The 23384-nt window shown below is 41.7% G+C and overlaps 1 protein-coding gene across 1 annotated transcript in view; it reads left to right on the forward strand.

Moving 5' to 3' along the window:
* The first annotated feature begins 543 nt into the window (after window positions 1-543).
* Window positions 544-23384, forward strand: part of LOC139698460 (uncharacterized) — a 46093-nt gene continuing 23252 nt past the window's right edge. Inside the window, exons 1-6 of the mRNA XM_071597342.1 lie at window positions 544-790; window positions 15071-15237; window positions 16872-17140; window positions 19631-19724; window positions 19794-19893; window positions 22800-22955. Coding sequence (XP_071453443.1) covers window positions 544-790; window positions 15071-15237; window positions 16872-17140; window positions 19631-19724; window positions 19794-19893; window positions 22800-22955 — 1033 coding nt within the window. The remainder of the gene's footprint in view (window positions 791-15070; window positions 15238-16871; window positions 17141-19630; window positions 19725-19793; window positions 19894-22799; window positions 22956-23384) is intronic.

Raw genomic sequence — 23384 nt, forward strand, 5'->3', positions numbered from 1 at the left:
AGGGCGGAGAGAAACCCGGCGTCGGCATTAGCGTACTCTTGTCGAGGGGCGCCAAGGGGCCCGCCGTTTAACTGTCCCATCCGACGGACGGCGCTAAGGGCTCTCCAAAAAGCACCTCAAGTAGGGATCCTGCTTTTCGGGACATGGTGCAATCGATACGATGTACGTTGATCGATCAGCGTTGCGCTTCGAAGAAGAACCTCGACCACTCCGCTTGTCTCATTACGGATTTGTGTGGAGGCTGGACTCGACCACGGCAACGTCAACTGACTGTCGCAATCGGAAATGTATCAATTGTTGGACACCGGAAGTCCTTCCGCCCTCCTCCTCTCCCTGCCTCGTGAGAGTATTGTGTGAAACCACGAGAGGGTGCAGTCCACTCGCCATTCCATTTCATGGTTTTGGTCGCTTCCCGGCGGCGGTCAGTTCCAGCGACTCTCCCTCCGCCCACTCCGTCCCCGAATCGGATTGGGTCGCCGTCGCCTCATCGGCCGCGGACCCACCCTCCCTCCGCGGCGGTAATGCGCACCTGAGAGCCCTCCGATGGGTTGCGGTCCCAGCAGCAGGGCCCTGGACGGGGCCCGTGCTCGAGGACCCCCAGGAAGGAGGCCGCAGCTGGGTGGGGTGTCCACCGGGTGCGAGGCGGGTGCCCGGGAGTGGCGAGGCCGCGGGAAGGACTTCTTCCTGCCCAACACCGGGCTCCGGTTCACCCGGAGGCAGATGGAGAAGCTGGATTTCAAGCTGACCAAGTTGGCCTCGTCTGCCTACGAAGGAACCGAGGGCTCGAACGGTAAGTGGATCGCTGCACGCGCACGCCTGCGAGGAACAGAATTACGTCAGATGGAGTTCCCATAAATTTCTACCGTCAACTTCACGGAGAAAGTGGCCAAAGTGATAGCGCTTCAATTCGAAAAGCATTTTCCATTGGAATTTTGGGATTGATGAGATGAAAACCACACTGAAAGCGAGATAAAACTCTTGATGTAAGTGTATGTACATCGGGGGCAAGGGGAGGTCACGCCTCCCTGCGCCCACCATTACGGGGCACCCATTAATTTAAGCGTCATTTATTTCGTTGACACAGCTATCCAAACCAAACAATGGTGTGCGCTGGAAGAAAACGTACATCTGTGGAAGGAAAGGGGGGAAGTGGAAAGGTAATGATTAGTGTGGAATCTTTGCTTGTACTTGCGTTTCACTGTTCTCCCAGCCTTATAGATCATGCTGATTAATAACAATTAGGTGTGACTCTGAGTTTGAATTAAATTTAAATGTATTAAAAGATATAATTCTAAATCTGAAAACGCCTGTAGGTAACAATGGCCTGGGTCAATTGTTTTACAGTTTTTTGGAGAAACGAAGGTGCACTAATGAAATGTGCTGACTAGCTCGTCCAATGGTGCCATTTTGAAAAAAAGACTTGAAGCTTCTGTGGCTCATCGTGGATTGTCGGTGTTCATAAGTTTTAATTTACTTGGGTTGGCTTCAAAACTTCGCATGTTGTAATACTACTCATATGCTGCAAGAGCAGAGTTGCTCAGCACTACCGAGATGGCATCGCGATTTGGTACCTGGCCAAAGAGATGAGAGAGGACGGCGAGGAGAAGTCGATGGAGAAATTCAGCTAACGCAGTGCTCTTCCGTCAGCGGCGAGCCTCTGTGCTTCTGCGGCTGATGGCGTGATGACTTTTTCTCGAGGACCGTCCCATGTGCCTGGGCCGCTCAAGTAGTAGGTGTCAGGGGAGGCGACCGACTGCTGAGGTTATTTGCGCCGTAAGTGGGTGATCCAGTGGAGGTAGGGTTTTCAGGGAAAATGGAGAAGGGCGGAGAGAAATCCACTGTCGGGATTGGCCCACTCTGAATGGGGTCTGCCTAGGGTTTCACTCAATCAAACGTCCCATTCGACGGACGGCGTATTCAATTCAAGTTTTAAATCATTTTAATATGTCGCGATTACTAATAAACCACGAAGCTCCTGTCGGGCGGAGAAATATTTATCCCCGTGGTTTGGATATGATTCGAGTGAGACTTGTAGGTTTGTGTCTTGTAGTCTTGTAGGTTCGGAAGAGCTGGCAAACGTTTTGAAAAGAGGGTCGGCTTCATTATCTGATGGAACTATGAAGAAAACTAGCAAATAAATAGGTCTATGGGTATATAACCGCTTTCTAATGAAATTAATTGAAAATTTCAAAATTTAGTAATCTTTCCCTGATTTCCGATCGGCAATACAGCTGTGAATAACCAAATTTCTTTAGACAAAAATCGATAAGATATCGGGCACAAACAACCACTTCGTAAAAAGGGCGATAGGAAATACTGATCGGGGAGCATTGATATTTAGACTTCTTTGACGTATTTTCACACAAAATCGTGGAAAGGGAATAAATATACATAGATATATATGTTTCTTGCAAACGATTTGAAGCACCTGAATCCTTTTTCGGGGATCTCTCTATTAATTAAATTCAATCATTTTATCCCTACATTTCCGACCGCTATTGATTGTTTGATGTTTTTACATTAAATAATTATAGTTATTTCTTTGATTGTGCAAACTTCAATGTCATATTAAAAAATAACCTTAAAACATTCTCAACGCCTCAGCTGATTTTATAACGCCGAAATATGTTTCAACCATTCTTGCAGTTCGCTTTAAACATCTTTGGTGAATTCCATGGAAAATTAATTACGTCACCGTAACGTATTACAAGGAACAACTACGCTGAGTTAAACTGCTTGACTGTAAGTGATACTGGAAGGAATTAAATTTTTAGCCTAAAAGCCTCTACTGTGGAACAAAAGTCCCATTTAGCGAGGTTTTTGGTTGGATTAATTTATTCATGCGATTCGTATTATTATTAATATTATTAGTAATAGGATTCTGCCTTTTAAGCTAGGTTTTGGATGGGCATAAATTATACAACGGTGCAACGCGACACATTCGCATGCCTTTCCCAACAATTCAAAAACTGACTCCACAATGAACCCTTCTTCAACTCCGCATCATTCCGTTCCACTCGTCTGTCCCGTCCACTCACACTCAATCTCTTGCTTGCTTCCCCTCCATCGCAGTCCTCAACATCCAATCGAAACGCTCTCACCCATCCCTCTTGCCTCCTTTGGATTTCACCTGATAATCCCCTCCCCTTCCCCACAATGCCTAGCGTCTCTTTCTTTGCTTTCCTTCTTTCCCTTTGCCCACACTACCTTTCCCAGCCTTGTTGCCACAAACACGTTTCGAAAGGCTTCATCACGTGCCTGTCGTCTTACTTCAACCCCCATGCTTCCGCGCCGTATAATACCACGCTCCATATCAAAGTTAGTAAATGCGACACGAAGTTTAAGAAAACGCTCAATCCGTTTGGGCTTTTGAAATAGGGGGAAATGGGAATTCATCTTGTTGGGAAGTACTTCTTTCTCTTTCCGATACTCAAAAAACCTCGTGATGTCTCCACCACCACCAGGCCTCCTCACTGATGGATGACGCGGACAATCTGCTCATCCAACTTGCTATCTCTTACTTATCTATTTCTTGCTCTTCCAAAATTTCATGCAAAAAACTGATAATTACTGATGGCTTTGAGCCGAATAAAATATACCCTTTAAGTGATTGATTTTGATACACTTGAAAAGTCTATTACTTCCTTGCGTGAAACTTGCCGATGGATGAGGCTGCGTATAGTCATTGTTCTCTTCTTGGCAAGCTCTATGAATTCCTCTAACTAGACCCTTGCCTATACGTTCGTCCTTAAACGTCCCTAAACCTTCTTCCGTCCAAATTGTAATAGTTAAAATTTTCCTTTGGTTCTTTGAAATGTTCTTTTTTATTGGTCCTCTGTTTCGTGCTTACAGAAGCTGAGTCAATGGACACTATGAAGTTATTATGATTGCAAGAAATCACAGGGAATCATCAACACAAGGTATCAATCCGAGGATTGGTTGGCAGAGGCTCTCCAATCTGAATCCTGTTCCTACCAATCCCTTCAACCCCTCAGGGCTCCCTGCTCTTACATTTTCCATTGCATGTTTCTTGCAGTTCATCCTTGCTCTTCCTCTGTAGTTTTACCGCTCTGTACGTCCGTGCAGTATTCCTCTTTTATTGTTTCTCTCTCTCTCCATTTTATTCAGCATTCTTCTGTACCGCCATGTTTGCCTGGCTTCCAATCTAATTATCTCAGTTGCTCCTATCGTCCAACTCTCGCATCCGTAGAAAATAAGACTCCATATTGTATGATTTTTAACGAATAACTTCTTTATGCCTTTTTGCAAGGGAGAGTCAAATGAAAGCCTCAAAAGTGCGCTACACTTTCGAAACATCGTGCCGATGCCAACTTTTGATTCCCACAGCCATGCTATGGCATGGTTTGATGAGTGGCCTACAACTAGCAGCACGATACCAGAACGTAACAATACCGTGGAGCAATAGTGTAAACATGGCAGCTCCCCTTTCAACATACCACAAAGAAATAGCGATCTTTCATTGGTTTATTCGGTAATTAGGGGGGGGGGGAGTGAAGCATGTCTAAATTCATCTAGAAATGAAAGTTTAGAATTACGGCCGCCTATTTCACTCTGGCAAATGATGCCTGGACTTCATACAGAAGCTCTTAGACAGAGCTCCAGGTATTTCCGCATCACCGGCTCCGCCTGGGCAGGCACACCGTGTTATGACGGCAGAAGCTTTGAGAGCTGTTTTAGCAGTTTTATTTTCTAGATGGAAGAGGGTTTTCGAAACTCTGAAATACCTGTATTGTATGCCAAAAGGAATAAATATGAAAATGGTATGAATGAGAACCTTCCAATGAAATCAAGATTCAATTTCAATTGAAGATAACATTTCAATGAAATACGAGATAAAAAATATTTGCATTTCAAGGTTTGCATTTGACTCAGCCTCGCAGTCCTATTTACCGCTATAATATTTGCTTTTTCTAATAGGAATCTTCGCCATTCCTATTCCGCTAACTGTGTCCATCTTGCTCATTCCAGCAATCGTAGCACTCGGTCGATCTCTCCTCTGCGATGAGCCGTAGAGTATGAACAACTTCTCCTGTTCCTCTGTTTCCCATTCCAAGTTGTCCCCCACTCCTCAGCACCTTCTGCGTAGCCGCAAGTAAAGCGTCGCCATGTCCCCACGACGCATCTTACGTTACGAACGAGCACCGCTCCGGAAACAATTGAGCGGCAAGGCTGAACCACTCGCTCCACCACGCCAGAGCATCATTCCGTCGCCTAGAAATTTCGAAGTTTGCATTGCGTTCGCTAACAAATACAGCCGAACGTATATTGCATAATTTGACGTGATACCAAAAATAATAATGATGGATACATTTGGTCTTTTGTTTTTGCAATTGTTTGATGGTTTTCTAAGAAATAGTCTTTTCGTTAAAATGATTATGCCGTATTGTAATTTTCAATAGAAACATGATAAAGAATTTTGAAAAAAAGCAATGAAATAACTAGAGACCAAATCTTCGGGACCAGTTTATTTGTTTCAGGATGATAACCATTTTTTTCAATGCATAAACATTAAGATTAGACATGACGTCACAAAGCGTCCGGCCCGACGGGAGTGATGAGCCCACTAAGAGTGGGCTAAGGCAGATTCCCAGTCGCCCTCCCTCCACACCCACGCACTTCTCCAAAATAAGCCATCTGCCCCCGTAAACCATCTCTGCTGCCGTACCCTGATCAACCACCCTCACCTCCAAGCAGCATCCCGTCCGATAACGCGCAAGGAAACGTGTACATTTCTGCCCTGTTTCCCCCATTTCCCGCGGTGCAACCCTGCGCCCGTCCCTCTACTCATCTCTCCCTGGAGTCTCACCCCTGACCCGTTTGAATTCTCGCCCTCTCGAGGCACGGGGAGTGAGCACCGAAGCGCCACGGGCGCGACAAACATGGCTGCATTTCATGGGTTCATTCATTATCTCAGCGGAACGGAAATGGAAACGTAATTGCCGTCCGCCTAATCGTCGTCAGCTCGGGGCCTCCCCCCCCCCCCCGCCACAAGATATCGCCTCCCTTCGCGTCCACGCACGGACGAGTACTTGAGCCGCCCCCGGGTCTCCCCAACCTCCTTCTCTTCTCCCTCCCCCGTCCCTTGCTTGCGCTCTTAGGGCTGCGGTGGACCCGATTAGCAGCCGTCTCCCTCCAAACAGGCCGCGCGCATTCCTTTACCAGCGTCTGTTTAAAATAAACATTTAGAAGGCAAGGAAAGGCTAGCAGACATAGCGATTATTTCGAGATTTATCGAGAAGTATTGGCAATGTCAACTATACCGACACAATGGGCCAAATCGACATTTTCATCGAATTCATTACCTCGTCCAAAGCAAAAATTTTCCTATACCGAAAATATCGGCATGTATAAATGAATGCATATAAATTTAATATATATTATTATTAATATTATTAGGTAATCTACCGGTTAAGGTAGCTTTTTGGATGGACATAATTACTAATTGAATAATTTGTGACCCCTAGCAAAACACAACATCCTACTCTACATCAAGTCCCTCTTCAGTTCTGAATACTTTCTTCCTCCCTTCATCCCGTCCAACATCCCTATCCTGTTCCTTCCCTTTCCTCGTTTGCCTAACATTCTCCCCTCTATTACAGTCTTCAACATCCCGCTGCCGGTCAATACCCCCTTCATGCACTTTTCCTGCTTCCATAGGATTTCCCCTCCTAAGTACTTCCTCATTTGTTTTCTTCTCTGTCCATTTCACCTTCTCCATTCTTCTCCACACCGACATTTCAAAAGTCTCCAGTCTACGTCTATCCTCCTGCTGCAATGACCACGTTTCCGCGCCGTACATAGCTACGCTCCATATCAAAGATTTTACGAGTCTCTTTTTAACATCCTTACTCAAAGTCCCTGTCATCAACTCCCTCCTCCTTGGGAAAGCCTCTTTGCTTAGCGCAATTCTTCTCCTTACGTCCCTACCACTTTGACCGTGTTGGTCCAAAAAACTACCGAGATACGTAAACTATTCTATCTGCTCTAGTTTTTGCCCTCCTATTTTAATGTTTAGCTTAGTCTCTTTCTTTCTAGAGAATCGCATGACCTTTGTTTTATTAATATTGATTCTCATCCCATACCTGTCGCACTGAATTTCCAATTCACTAAGCATTGCTTGGAACCCCTTGGCTGACTGACAAACTAAAGCTTGATCATCAGCAAACCTAACTGATTTTAGGAATTCCCCGCCCACTTTCATTCCTACCTCGAGTTCTTCCCATGCCTCTTTAATCATTTCCTGTGCATACAGGTTGAACAGCGACGGTGATAATGGGCAACCCTGCCTTACACCTCTTCCTAACACTGCCCATTCGGACTCCCCGTTCCCCACCCGCACCTGACCAGTCTGAGACATGTACAGGTTGCGGATTAGCCTCTTTTCCCTCCAATCTATTCCTACTTTCTGCAATTAGTTTTCCCCAATTCACTCTATCAAACACTTTTTCGAAATCTACGAAACATGCAAATACCTCCTGGTTGTGTTCTATAATCTTCTGGATTAATAATCTCATTACTGCAATGGCATCACGCGTACCTCTTCCCTTCCTAAACCCAAACTGATAATTCCCTAAGTAATCATTTGCCCTACTCTCTATCCTTTTGTTTATGATCCTAAGAACAACTTGAGTTGCGTGGGATATCAAACTTATCGTCCTGTAGTCCTCACATGACGTAGCCTTTACCTTTTTCGGAATAGGAACTAAAACTGATCCCACAAAGTCTTCCGGCCAGATTCCTTCCTCATAAATTCTACGGATCAGCCCATATAGCCTCTTCCTCCCACATTTTCCTAAGCATTTTAAAAGTTCCACGGGAATGTTATCCACCCCCACGGCCTTATTTAGTTTCATCTCCCTTAATGCCCTTTCTATCTCATTATCTAGTATGCCTGGACCTAAGCTATCTTCCTCTACGTCATGTTTCTTTTCTATGTCTAACTTTGTTGGTCTAAGCTCTTTACTATACAGTTCTTCTATATATTCCTTCCATCTCTCTTTGATCTTTCCTGCGTCAACTATTACCTTACACGCCTTATCTCTAACTCTCTCGTTGATCTCCCTTTCTTACTTCCCGATAAAGATTTGACTTGGCTGTACAACGCACGGATTTCACCCTTCCTCTGGAGACTCTCCATATCCTCGCACTGCGTCTTCCACCATGCTTATTTTGCTTTATTTGTTGCCCGCCTCAATTTATTGTTTAATTCTTTGTACTTCATTTGGCCTAATTCTGTATTTACATTCTTCCATTTTCGCCGCTCATCCATCTTTGTAATCATCTCATCTATGATCCATGGTTTCCTAGTCCTTTTAGCGTTAACGTTTCCAATAGTGTCTTTTGCGGCTTTAGACAACCCTTTCTTGATACTTTCCCATTTTTCTTCGATAGGACTTTCTTTACCATCGTCCATGATTTCCTCTACCGCCTGTTGGTACTCCTTCCTTTTCAAACCATTCAATGCTTCTACATTCCATTTTCTAACTCGCCGCCCCTGCCTTATCTTTTTGAAACCGACTACACATTTCATAACAAATAAATTGTGGTCAGAGTCCGCATTCGCTCTTGGGAAGCTGTGGGAATTTATCACACTGTTCCTAAACCTGTGTCTAACCAGGATATTTATCTAGCTGATACTTTCCTGAGTCACCTGGCATTTTCCATGCAAACCTGTGTCTTTTGCGTTGTCTAAACCAAGTGTTGGTGATCACGAACCCCTGTGTCCCCCAGAACTCAACTGCTTTCTCCCCGCGGTCATTCCTCGTGCCTAAACCGTAGTCCCCGACCTCGTCACCATCTCTTCCTACGCCTACCGTCGCATTCCAATCCCCCATCACTGTCTAATGTTTCCCTGCAGGAACACACGCGATTATGTCGTCTAGCTGATCGTATATCCTATTGACCTCTTCTTCCTTATGGTTGCTCGGTGGCATGTATACCTGAATAATAACCAAATACGTCGGTTCTGCTTTTATCTCTACAAGTAATAATCCATCCGTTTCAATCTCTGTGTTGACTACGCTTCTTCCTACCTCTTCATTTAATACTATGGCAACCCCTCGTTGGCTCTCGTCCCCGCTGCTGTATATTATTCTATACTGATCACTCCAGTAATCCCCGCAGTTTTATATTATAAAATTTCTCGACGTGAGAAAGATAATAGTTAGTAGTCCTTACACTGGGCGAAAAAATTCCCAGTCGGATGTTCTATTTTTTAAATTAAAAAAAGCCTGCGATAAGTAATTGTCTTCAATCCCGGCCTAATCACAATCTTCGGTGAATGGAGTCGTCCTTCCGTTGGAGTCTGAAGTAGTCTACCTTGGTGCGCTGCTGATGGACCGCCAGCTCAACTAGAAATCTCAGTGCGAGCGTGTCCGTGCAAAAGGATTCTCGGCGTTGAAACGGCTTTGGCCAATTCTTCGTCCACCGGTCTTTAGCATGGATCCAGAGGGAAGGCTATTTCGGACGCACCAGTAATGACGCACGCATCGCCGGCACGGTCTGGGCTGCCGAAGACGAGTCTCGCTCGAATTTAGGTTGTGCGGAATGCTGCACTGCGGTGCATGTTGGAACGAGACCTCCTACGACCTCGTGTCACGCGTGTACCGCGACGGAGGCACACGCTCGACGAACTTCTGCCGAGGACAGCCCAGGATTTCTTCGGAAAAGCAGCCGAGTCTTAGTTTGCTGCTATTCTAAGAACGTCAGATGTGCAAGTCCGGCCTTGGGATCGCCACATGCGACCCATTGCCGGTCTTCATCTCCCATCAGTCCTCCCGCCGATGAAGAAGCCCAGAATATGCTGATGATACCGCCGACCCACAGAGCCAACATGAGAAAAACAAAAACGACACCAATACGTCTTAGAGGACAAACACCACCAGGGAGGAGGACCGGGACGACTCAGCACAGGAGAGGACGTCGTAAAGAAAGGCAGGTAGAGGACGTCGCAAAGAATAGATTTAAAGAAAGTCGCGCTCAAGAAACTCGGCTTCATTAAACGATTGGTGGGAAAATGAAATGCATCAGTGAATGAGAGGTGTAATATCGCTGCAGTTAGTATTTGGAATATTTCCCAAGCACTTGGTATTCTTGGGAGAAATCGTTGATAAAAGAATGGAGTTAGGAAAAAATCCTCTAGATTCGTTAAAAATTGTTTCGGTAAGAAGACGAACGTGATGGGCTTTATAATGGGAGCCGCGAGGGGATTTCAGCAACATACAGAACACATGAGTTTAACAAATTCATGCAAAAGGGCTTATTATGGCCCCACACTATTCAGGTTGGTTAGAGCACAAATATAAGGTTAGATAGCCAGAATCCAGTACAGATAGATATGAATATTCGGTTTTTCCTCGGGCAATCAAGAATCATAAAAGTAACAAAATTACAGCCGATATTGTGTAAAGTGGGACCCAGATTAAACGTGGCGTAGAAATGTAGTGCGTTCGCAGATTATTATGTTTGCGTGTATTAGTTGATTGAATGAATATTTACTTAAGCGTGAGTTAACATAATTTTTGCATGCCCGTGTGGATGTACAATAGTATGTTTTTATTGGTTTTTAATGTAGCTGCATTCTATTTTGGAGGTGGTGTCCCACTACCCCGTACAATATGCCGTACCGACGGATTTTGGGGTAATTTATAGATGCAGATAGATGTGGATGGAGTGCTTGTAAAAAATTAATCAAGTATGTTTTTCCACGGGTAGGCATGAGCATTGCTTCACGAGGTGAGCTTCTCTGCACTAGTTTCAAAGATGAATTGCAAGAATCGTGGTCGCAGATCAGAGTTTGAACGCTTCACTTATCGCGGAGGAGATAATTAGAATTGGCAGTGTACAAGTTGTATATATTTTGTCGATACACTGCATGCTTTTTTAATTCGATAGACCCATCTCTTTAACGGTTCTCCCGCATGATTGGAATACGCGTATTTTATTAATGAATGCTTTGCCTGTAAGTTCCTTCTTTCGTGTGATTCACTTTGTTCCAGTGCGTGATCAAACTAACATTTGTCTAGAGGTGTCATTCCTGGGATTGTGCATGCATGGCTATTGGCCTAAAACCCCTTCCTTGCGGCGGATTGCGGGGTATTACATAGATGCACATTTCCATCTACCTAATTGCTTTCACAAAATATACCGGGAAGGTTCAACGTCATCGTCAATCAAAGCAATGGTGTTATTATTAGATAGTTGGGAAGCCACCGCATTGATAATTGTGTAATAGACTGGATACATTAATCAGACAGCAGACCTCGAGCAGAGGGTCGTTATTGATGGCGTATCGTGAGACAGAGTAAGGGTCTCATCGGATGCTCAACAAGGAAGCGTCATCGTTTCGCTATTGTTCCTTTTATGCATCAATGACATCAGTTTTCAGGTTTACAGTAAACTACGTCTCTTTTCAGAGGATGCAGGCACGTATTCAGCCAGAAAGATAGGGAATCAATTTTTATGACCTCATTGCGATTCAAAAGTGGTGTGAGGTATGTGAGCTAGAATTTAATTTGAAGAAATTTGGAGGAAGAGTATATCACCCGAAAGCGTTAACAACATACGGGAAACCACCATAACAAACTTAGAATCGGAAAAATATCTGGGTGTTTGAATAAATAACGACTTATCCTGGGGAAAACACATTCGCGCCATTTGCGGCATAGCAAATAAAAAGTTGCGGCTCACGAGAAAGATACTTATGAAATATAATGAGAGGCTCAAAGAGCTTTGTTATTTTACATTAGTTTGGCCCCACGTAGAGTATGGTCCGAATGTATCTGATTTTTTACGAGGTAGGGTTATTTATGGAATTAGTTCGAGTACAAAGGAGAGCAGCTAGGTTTGTGAAAGCGTAGTTGCGATGTATAGCGTAATAATTTCACGACACAATTGGAAGAATTGGGGTGGGAACCACTAGCCCCGTCTTACCATGATAGATCGGATCACATGATCACGGAGATTGATTGTAGGACGGATAGATTTAAAATGGCATTGTTCTCCTTGTACAATAAGAGATCAAATTACTAATGATTACAGGCGTGAATTACTAATGATTTCACCCTGGTGGCGGCGGGGTAACGTCCTCGTCTGCCATTCCAAGGGTCGCGGGTTCGATTCCCGCCTGGGTGAGTTTCCCTCCATCTAGGGCTTGGGTGTTTGTAAATGTAACCATTGTTATCATTGCTAATAGTTCGATGTAAAGGCCAAAATGTGCTGTTTTCGGACTAATACTGAATAAATAAATAAAATAATTATTATTTGTAGTGTATATATTTTGTCATTAACATGAATGAATCTTAAATATACCCATTTTATGACTTTGCTCCGGCATCATTTGAGTATTGTCCTATTACTGAGTGTTCTTTCATGCAAGTAACTTCTTGCGTGGTGGCTGTTTTTTTTCGATTGCATGCTCCAACTTATACCTTTTTAATAATTGTACATGTGTAGATTTACGTAACATCTCCCACCACACGCCATTGCGGTGGCATGCGGGGTGTCATGTAGATAGAGTTACACGTAAATGCACGGATTGTTAGAACATCCTAGTAGTTGAAGTAGTATTAGTATTTAGGGGAGGCGACTGACAGCTGAGGTAATTTGAACCATTTAGGGATGGATGGGAAAGGATGAAGGGTGGAGGGAAACCCGGCTTCGGCATTAGCCTATTCTTGTCGAAAGGTGCCAAGGAGTCACACAGTTTAACGTCCCATCCGACCGACGGCGTACTCACACAAAGTGCTCTCCACAAAGCACCTCAAGTAGGGATCGGGATGCCATCGAAAAATAGCTACTGTCTCCAGGAGTCGAACCCGGGACCTCTCGGTGGGAAGCCTGTACTTTAGCCACCACATCATCTCGATACCCTAGAACCTCGTTTACAGACGTGCAGAAGGAGCATAAATTAACGTTTGGTTGATTTGATCGCAATGAGGTTCACAAAACACTTTCAATGTTGTAATTATCAAAATATCTTCGTCTGCTGCCAAAAATAATGTTTGCTTCCAAAACAAACTCCGTTTCCGCGTCTATTACGTCTCCTCCGTCGTTTACCGTATTTCCGTGCCAATAACAATTTTTGGCAAGTGCGTGTCTAATGCCTTTCAGTGTTGCAGCTTTTTTTTTGATTAGTGACGATTCGAACTGACATCCCCGTCTGCAGAGTATCAGGATTTGCATACGAATGGAATGGATTGCATCATCGCGCTACTGAGTTTAAACGGCCGTGTCAATCGGGCGGAAATCCTTCGGGGTTTTCCTTCTGAGCGATAGGAGCGGCGCTGACGTTGGTGCTTCAACTGTCACATGGAATAAGTTGTCACATGGAATTCCAGAACGACCGTCCCTCGCGATTCAGAGGAGGCATTTTCTCCGACTTAAAATACCGTGCATTATACATTATCGCTAATTAATACTCACTACTTAAGTTTAGAATTATGTAAATGATTAATTTTCAATCTGCAAAGGAGTAACGAAAAGTTTATTTCATTTCACTATATTTAAATCTGATACAACTAAAATACAAATACAAGTTACTTGTCCAGGTAATGTACTTTTTCTCTAGCAAAAAAATTTAATTTTCAAGAAGATTAGAGAGAAGCGTTCGGTTTTTTCTTGTTATGGAAAACGGAACTTTTGGATATCAACGATAACAGTGTGAGTCAGATCTGAGTGAGATCAGAGTCCCATTCGTCTGATTCCTGTCCTTCAACTACATGTACGATATGTTGGCACGGCTGACCCAACCAGAAGCAATTACCATTGCTCCAAACCGTCAAGTTGTGAGAAACATTAGAACGCAGAAGAACTTCGTCGAGGCAGTGTTCCACGGGGATTAATTGGCAGCATCAGCGGGGAAGAAGATAGAGGGGATATGGAAAACGTTGACCCAGAGAAGTAGGCCGTAATTCAGCTCTTTGTGCGAACCAGTAGCAATGGATCAGAATATACCATTATTATGCTCCGGAACTAAACCCAAAGAGCAAACAAAAGTTACAGAATACCATCTGAAAGAATTTTAAGCAAAAAAAAGATCATGAAGGAACCATGATATCACAACTGTATTTAAAAAATATATCACAATTATATTATTGATAAATACTTTAACTTGAGGAAGTTATCCTTTAGCTGAAATAGCATAAAATTTATAATTAATAATTTACACCGAATGAGATTTCCTGAAAGAATTTGGAATGAAATTTCATAGTCGTGAAGATGCCTCCATAATAGTAGAATTTCGGAACTTCTAAAGGGTCGAGGAAAACGTGGTAATAAGGGTTGTATAGGTTAATTTGTTGCATTTACGAAGGAGAAAATTGAACGGAAGATTTCTTTATATTAGTATTGGTCCCTGTTCCGAAAACAGAAAGGCGGTCATATGTGAGGGCTATAGAACAATGCCTTTGATTTAGGAAGGAACTAAGATAATATTAAAGACCAAGTATTTTTTACCTTTCACGCCTCTGGTAGCCCAAACACCTACCTCCTACGTAAATAGAATTTTCAAATTTAACCAGTTCTATTATTTTCTTCGGCATTCTCTGGGCTCACAAAGTTAGGCGTTCCTTCGTTTTTGCAAGACGATTGGCATCCCTCGAAATATATTTATCCATGCGTTACAAAGCAACGATTTCAGTTCTAGCGGATGACTCCGTAAAAAGTTACTGCCGTGGCATCTCCCGCAGTTTCTTCGGATGCATCTATCTATCTTACGAGCTCAAAGGAGACATAAGTTTTTCATAAGAACTTGGCAGTGCCATACCAGTCAGTCTGGTGGATATTCCTTTCGAGAACTCACCGTGATGTCGCATTTTCGACATCCGCCCGAGGATTTAAATGGGCGTTGTGCTTCTCCATCGTTTTTCCCAAGTTGATTGAGTACTTCGTGTTTCAATCTCAGACGCGAGGGAAATGAAAACCATATCATAGCTGTCCGAAAGAAATATTACTACCTGCATACACTGGCCCACGAGCTTCAACTAATATCACGATGTGTTGATTGCTGTACGCTTAATTCGTTCTTCATGCCGGGGACTTTCTTTTCCAGGGGATTGGTGCGATACTATGGCCGACGAAGGAGTATTGGCGCTGGCAGAGTCATCTACTGAGCGTTTGGTGCAACGCCTGGTGTGTTCTGTGGGGATGTCCGATCCGCGGTTTGCCTCCAAGTTTTTAATACCTCTTGATGCACCGGAAAAGCGCAGGCATCGAAAGGTCTGTATGAATAAAAAACATATCCTATTATGATCAAATAATAAATATAACACAAACGTAAATATGAAAGCTTGTGAAAGCTTCTTTGCATAACCTAATTCTTCGTCTTTCGAGTATGTACTTTGATCATTTGGTCCAGTGTACATATTTCCTGAGATAGTTAAACTGTTCCACCTGCTCTAGTTTATGAACTCCTTTTTGAATATTTATCATGACTTTATACTAGAGCACCAAGGATACACAGGGTGGGAATCATAGGTTAGCTTTTGTTTTCCTCTTCTATTTAAGGCACTTGGTAATGTTATGATGGGTTCACTTAGGTCTCCGGTTTCACTGCTCCATAAGGCCGGCGAATCCGCGGCTCTTAGGGCCCGCGTCGCCGAATCGGATATAACTATACGGGAGCTTCTGTCTCGGCGGAGGGATTGCCCCTAATGGAGAGGGGGGGAAGACGCTTTGGACGCGAGTCCGGAAACTCACCGATATTAGGGTGCTACTCGGGTTCGCCCCCCGGGCTTTCTCTTCCAAGGAAAGTGTCGTGCCTCTTGGTAGTAGGTTTGATGTCTGGAGGGTCGTCTCTCGGGGGCAATAGGTTACGCTGCGGTGTGGATTGGCAAACGCGGAGGCAAAACTATTCACGTCTCCAATAGGTTCCAGTTACTTTAGGATGATTGCAACGAGGTTCTTGCCGCTCCTACCTCCGCCCCAAAGGCCCCGCTTCGGCGTGAGGGAAGGGAGGGAACCGTAGGATTAGGCGGCACATACTATATGTCCGACGGATAATGCCCCTGCTGCGCCGCGGAGTCCAACTGAAGGGAGATGTTGGATTCTTGTCATCTTGACGTATACCAGGCGACGGGATTCCCCAGGTGTACTGAACTCTGCCCCTACGCCTCCGTAGCATACAAGTCCTCTTCTCGGCGTTTCACCGATCGAGGTTTTTCCAGACTGGAAGCGGTTGTACCAATGAGGACACTCTGCCCGACTCGCAGATTCATTGCCGAACGCCTCTTGAGTCATTGCACAAGTTTCAGTTGCACTTTTCCCCAGGCTAAAACCAAAGTCAATGCACACGCACTGCCTCTCCAACACCTTCATTCTCACCTACACTAGAATTTATACTGCAAGCGTGTTCAAGCTCAGACAAGAATCGCTGTTGTGCGCAGAAAAGTCAAGATAGGGCAGCGAGCAAGGTGCTGTTTTACTTCTCACAGAGGCCGCTTGAAGGCGAAACCTTACTGCTCGCGATCCTAGCATTTCGAGCGAAAAAAACCAGTCTCATATTCTATGTACAGACCATGTACCCAAATGCTCTTCTTTGTAACTGATTTTGCCATATCACCGTGAAAAGTGCCGTGCTAATAATTATTCTGCGAAAAAGGGTATTGCATATTGTTTCTACCCATGTTGTGGATGCAAAAAATGGGATGAAAATGAAAATGTTGAGGTAATGAGAATCTCAGGCGTTTTTAGGGGATGGGGGTGGCAGGCTCAAGAGACCTCACCGGGAGGCACAAACTCCAGTGTCTACGCATGCCTACGGCACCGCTCCAACCTTTCCAATATTCACTCCACATGGCCTGGAGCCTTCCACTCCTCCTTCACAAGGCTGTCTTCTTTTCATGTGCATGCAGGCAGGCCGTAGTCTTCGATACCTCGTGCGGTTGGACGCCCTGTCCTCGCCAGCCATCTACCCTGAGGAAGACGACCACGGGGGCTGCGGCAGCAGTAGTCGGCCTACTTGCATTCTACTGGAGGGCGGCGGCGGAGAGGTGACGTCGGAGGAGGGGGCAGGGGGCAGGAGGATGCCCTGCACCCCACAAGGGTTTGCCAGGGTCAGGCTGCAGGGTGAGGGGGTAGAAACTTGGGCGGAATTCATCGGGCAAGATGGCTACCTAAGAAGGTGGATACGAATGCTTTTTGTGGTTACTTTCTCCAACATAAACGTCTTTTGGGCGCGTTATAAACATTTTTAAGAACTTTCTGGTATTTTTTTAAATTTAAATGCATATCATGAATTATATTCGTCAGGACAATGGGTTGCGATTTTTGCAGCTCTGTTGAAATGTTTTACTTTATAATATTCGTAAATAGCAGTGCATCGCATTGGTGCATTAGTCTTACAATTATTTTCCTGAGTCTTGTCATGGTGATATTTACAAAAATAGATGCCCAATTTAAAAAATATATCGGAATAACATTACACGAAATGTATAAATGTTTGTATGACTAAGGAAAATTAAAGATCCATTTTATGATTCAATGTCAATGTCAAATAAATTTTTTAGAGTCTAATATTTTTATTAATTATATTTAAATAATTCATTTCTTTGATATTTAGCATGTGTTTTCTCCTTCATTGTGGTCACAAAAACTATATTCATGGAATGGCTAAGGGAATGCCGGACAAGGCCAAAAGATTTTGGTTACTGATCAATGCAAGGAGGAAGTCACTCTGAGTCCCAATTTCTGAATTTCACAAAGATGAGTTCTTTCTGGGTAGTGACCATCCCTCTGCTTTCAATAACTACTCTTGCTCCAACTTTAACCTCAAATCTCCCTCCTCCCCTCCCTCACCACTTCAATTCATTTCCCCACTATCCCTCTCCTCTGTTTCAACAAATCCTCAGGAAGTTATGAACTACCAGAAATAAGTATAATTGTATACATATAGTTACTCATGTATCATGATACATGGGGTGAAGTCATAACTAGAATAAATATTTCTTCTTTTTCAATTGGAAAACCCAGAGCCATACCATGTTTTGGATCAACATTTTGAGCTTTTATTTGATAGGTGGGTGTGTACTTTATGATGTAAGGACATTGATGAAGAATTGCTGGTCGCATTTCCCAAAGATTTTGGAGTGAAATTGTGTCACCGCAAGTGATAGAAGTACTCACTCACATTCATTCATTCCCTATACATCTCATCTCGCTCATGCAAATGAAGGATAATATTTGGTTAAACCCCATTGATTATTTGTGTTGCTGGCATGAGTTCCTTTTATACGTTTAAGCTTTGAAAGTATTAGATGAATGCTCCCTGCTCTGTCCACCGACTCTGATCGCCAGAGAATCATGTTTTGGGGCAGAATTATGTGCCGGTCTTTTTGGAATTATTTTTTTGATCCTTTTATAATTGTTGTGCTTCAAGAAATAGGATTTGGTTTTAGAATTGATGGAGTGTTAGTTTACTCAGCAAGTTTGAATACAGACCTTTAAAATTAACATTTCAAATTACTTGGAACTGTTGAAATTGTTAGAATGCTTATTGGGCTTGTTAAGGTACAGAGATCATTTTTATGTAATGCGCATGTAACACTTGAAAGGTTTTTATGATCAAATGTCATTTTTAAATATAATTGCATGGATTATGCATGAATATGAAATTATTTGGTAGATGATTTTATAGGTGATTTTTTCCTGTGCATTGATTCAAGTAATTTCACCATAAGCTCACAAGTCACCTGCTTAAGGTCCCATGCAGCAAGAGAGCACCAGCACCAGGTTGTCCTGAATTGTTGTATTATGAAGTATTATATTCAACTGTATTCATAATGCCATGAAGATTTTTTAGTGAAACTGGGGAATTGGCTAGATGGTAGCTCCAGGGGATATCATAAAAATAGGTCGTAGATTTGGTAAATTATTATAATAATCGGTGATTTTAGTTTGCCAACAATCATTAAAGTTTCTACTACTCTTTAAAAAAATATGCAGTAACCATGCAGTTATATGTATAGCTTTAATTATTATGGCAAATTATGAATGATATATTACTGACTCAATAAAAAATATCCATTATTTACTTTAAAGTCTCTGTAGGATGGAAAGCAGTGTTAAATTGCAATGATTGGAAGGAATTGTAATACATTTTTGAGACAGAATTACGTTTATATGGAATTTCTTATCTTAAGAATTATCATATCCTATGTTCTGGGGAAATTTAGTAATGTTAAATCAATTGGTAGCTTACCTGTCAAGTCATATCTTTTCTGATTGATTCTTAATATTTTCACGCCCATTGATTCGACTACATCTTGCCACCCCAGTTGTTAGTAGCCTTAATACATATCCTTCATGTATATTATGCACTATCTTCCCAGCGAAAATATTCAAAACAATTATAAAATACGCAAATTGCCAGCACTATGTTTCTTAAGTCCAACAACTTTTTTTGGCATAATTGTAAACATTTCAAGAGAATCAAACTGTATATTTTTAAATTTAAATTTGTTCTGAAAAGCATTTGTAATTTAAAAATCAAAAAGAGTGTAATAATTTCTGGAGTAACTCGATTTACTATAGTACCTGAGCACTTAAAATTTATGCCATGAAAATTTATGTTATCAGATGTGATTCCTTGATCCATTTTCTTCTTGATCCTCAGTGATAGACTCCAGGAGCATTTTGTTCACCTCCTGTCAAAGGCTGCCTCCCTTGAAGCATCTTCCACCATCAACTCCTCCTCCTCCCCTGACTCTGCGGAGTCCTTCCCCCCACCTCCACCGCCCCCTCCTCCTCCTCCGCTGTGCCCTCTCGATGTCGACGAGTCCACACTCTGCGGCAGCCCAGGGAAGATCCTGGACCCAGTGACGCTTCATCACACCATCAAGGACTTACCTCCATCGCATCAGATTTTTTTTGGACCAGGTAATATCGCATCTGCTAAAACAAAGAGTAAATACGTGTAACTGTTGGGTGATTGGGCTGGCTTTTGATTCAATGTTGAGTGTGATGAAATTTCATGAATATGTCACAAAGGTTGTATGACTGCAAGAGAAATAGTTGTGAACTTGGGATAAGGTAATATATTTTTATGAATTTGAGAGTTTTTAAAAGCTTAACGAAAGTAACCATGCGGTGCATGAATTTTCTCTCCTTAAATTCAAGTCTCTTCATGAAAATTTTTACTAAAAGGTGGTGTAAGAGGTGGTAAAGATACTAAAATCATAAGATGATTATGCTGTTTATTGACCTTGATTGCAGTGGTTAATAATTCTATAAAATTCTAAGTGATCCACAGTAGTAGGCTGATGGGATAGGCGAAAAAAGAGATCATCTTGTGCTAAGATCAACTGTGTGTGAAATCACACTCTAGCATCTAGGGGTGCAGTGCTAATTCCTGAATTAGTGATGGTATCCATGCCTATTTTCAGGCTGCTTTTTACTCTAAAAAAATAAATTTCCAAAAAATATGATAATGATCGCAATGTTGCAATCATTTGGTAAATTTTCCTAGCATCAATATTTTCTTGGATTGCTATATCACTGAAAGCAGGTCCAGGTGGCCAAGGTACTCATTCATAGGGTTATCATCCATCTTTTGCTCTCTTAAAAGGAGGGTATATACATATATTATTGTGAAAAAAAAGAGGACTAGAAGTTCATCTTGGATGAAATATGAGGACAAATTTATAATGCAAATAAAAAAATAAAGATGATATAAATCACACTTACTAATGTTTAAGATGAGTAACTTCATAACTGTCTTGATAAATAAGTTCTTTCTACAGCTCTGGATTGCCTCTCAAATATGTTCAATGAAAACTCCATGAAATATGTTTGAAATGATATAGCAAAAAGAGAATTCCTTTCACAGAATTAACTCAAAATCAATTCCTTTCTTTTATCCACTGACTTTTTGTAAGAGAGGATTTCTCTCTTTCTCTTAATTTGCATTGTGAGGATGAATGGCACAGAAAAACTGGGCCAGTCCCAACAACTCTGAATAACCTCCAAAGACTTTTTAATTAGGTACTAAAATATGTGGTGCACTTTTCATGCATAAAATGTTTTCAAAGTCTTCATCATTCATTTGACCCACAAAATATTTCTTTAGTTAGTTAAATTGGTCTAAAAACTTGACATCATCAATTGGCTCCCCTTTGTCAGTCAAGTAGCAAATTCTACATTATTTCCATTTGGTAACATATCCATTTTCATCTGCATAAAACAGGAAATGGATTCCATTCGGTGAAACCACCTATTCAAATATTCCATGTATTTACTATATACATATTTTTTTATCACTGGAGCAGCTTCACACTTGAGTGCAAGTCCTTCATTGTATTTTTTGATAGCATTTTCCTTTGTCTTATTCACATGACACTATGACCCATTTAAAAAATATATTTTCTTTCACTGAAATTAAGATATCAAGTATTACTCCAGGTGAGTCACTTTCAATTCATTGTATGCATGTATGAAATGCACTTCATAGTGATTGCATGGACCAACGGTGAATCTCACTTAATTAATTCTCAATGGACATTTTTGTCACTATTAGAGGTATTACTTGGGACAGAAAATAAACCTGTAAAGCTGAAAACACATCTATGATTCTTGAGATGATTGGAAAAAATGAAAGCCATCTTGCCTTGTAGTGAGAAAGAGGTTTTCTAAATGTAGTCAATCATAACATATAATATTTTTGAGCTCTTCAGTCTGGACTCAATAAATATGAAAATACTGTTGAGTTTTAAAATGAAGTTTATTTATTTATTTTTATTTAGGAATTACGTTGCAATTAGGTGATTTTCCTGGTGGCAACGGTCAAGTTTGGTCAATGATCACTTTTACAATGAAAAATACATACATGCACTAGAAAAACAGATAGGAGACAAAATACACTTACATACAATGACACTTCCACATCACATACAAACAAACTTCCACATCACATACAAAATGCTGTCCACATCACATACAAATAATATTTTAATAACTACAATTAAATTTATCACCCAGTGGCTGCTTTACATTTATACTTAAAACTTCTAAAATTGGATGGAAAGGGCAAGTCAATTTTGTGGTATGAAATAATGAAAACTCCAGAATATTCTCTGATAATAATGATAATCCTCGACTCGATTGCCTACTTCTGCATAGTTATTTAACCCTTTGCTACCCATTGATACCAAAAGATGCAACTGTGGTCTTCATTAGATATCATACACTATTGTGAAGTATGTGGACTACTAATCAAATGTCTACCAGGAGGAACATATGTAAATTTAGGTGCAAGTGCAATGGTGAATGTTCATGCTATGTTTTTAATGTTCACACTAAGTTCCAGCTGATAGAAATTAGATGAAAACCACATGAAAAATGCTGTGTAAGTATATTATTGCGTTGAGCCATTTAAGCTCTCACTCAATTTAAAGCATAGCTTTTCCATTATTTTAAACCATTAAAAAATATCCTTTACAATGGTTAGTTATGGCAAAAACAAAACTTTGCTTTTGTTAATTTGGGTATTGGGGATAATAGATGGATCTACAATTTATTTTAGAGAGCTTGATTGAAATTTTTACTGTATCCCTAGTTCTGGAAATTCCAAATTGCCAAACATACATATCATTTGTTTCAAGGGAAATTATCACGTATGTGATAAACACATTACATACCTGCTCCCAATTATTATCCATTGTGGGCTTATCCACCTGAATAAGTAACTTTCCCTACTTAAAATTAAATGCCATATTTATAACAACAGGATGTAACTACAGAATTTGTCTTGCAGTATTATGTTTACTGTAATAATTCTACATTTTCAGCTGAATTGAACTTGAATCGTTTCCCTGACCCAAGAGATTTCCACATAACTATTGCGAGAAGCAATCCTTATGCTGAACTCCTGGTGACTCCACTTTCACCGACCATTCTTGCTTCAAAATCATTCAGTTCCAGTTTGCCTGACCAGGAAAAGGACAGTTTGTCACAGGGGAATAAGCTAAACTCTCAAAGTCAAACCATAAGTGTGTGCTTAACACTTGGAATTGGTTTTGACAGTTGGCCTCAAACAGCAGACTTTCCTTTTAGAATACCTTTGGGACACATCAATGCTCTTCATTACTATCAGACAGCTCTCTATGTAAGTATGATTATTAACATGGGTTATTTTCATTTGTCTTCAAGCTAAGCATCTCATATATATAACACAGTATTAGCAACAAATTTCTCTCAAATTACTAGGATTTAAAATCTAAATTCAATAGTTTGTCTTACATCCATTATTGGGATGTTCTTAATAAATCAATGCATTGTTGAATTGAGAAGTGAGGCCCTTGGCTTAAAATTTCAGCCTTTCAGGCATACCTTCTGGGTGAAAATTTTTTACTGAGATTTTCTGTTCTCTGCAA

This window comes from Hetaerina americana, unplaced genomic scaffold (assembly GCF_022747635.1).
Source record: "Hetaerina americana unplaced genomic scaffold, ioHetAmer1.1.p SCAF_86, whole genome shotgun sequence".
In the NCBI taxonomy this organism is placed as follows: Eukaryota; Metazoa; Arthropoda; class Insecta; order Odonata; family Calopterygidae; genus Hetaerina; species Hetaerina americana.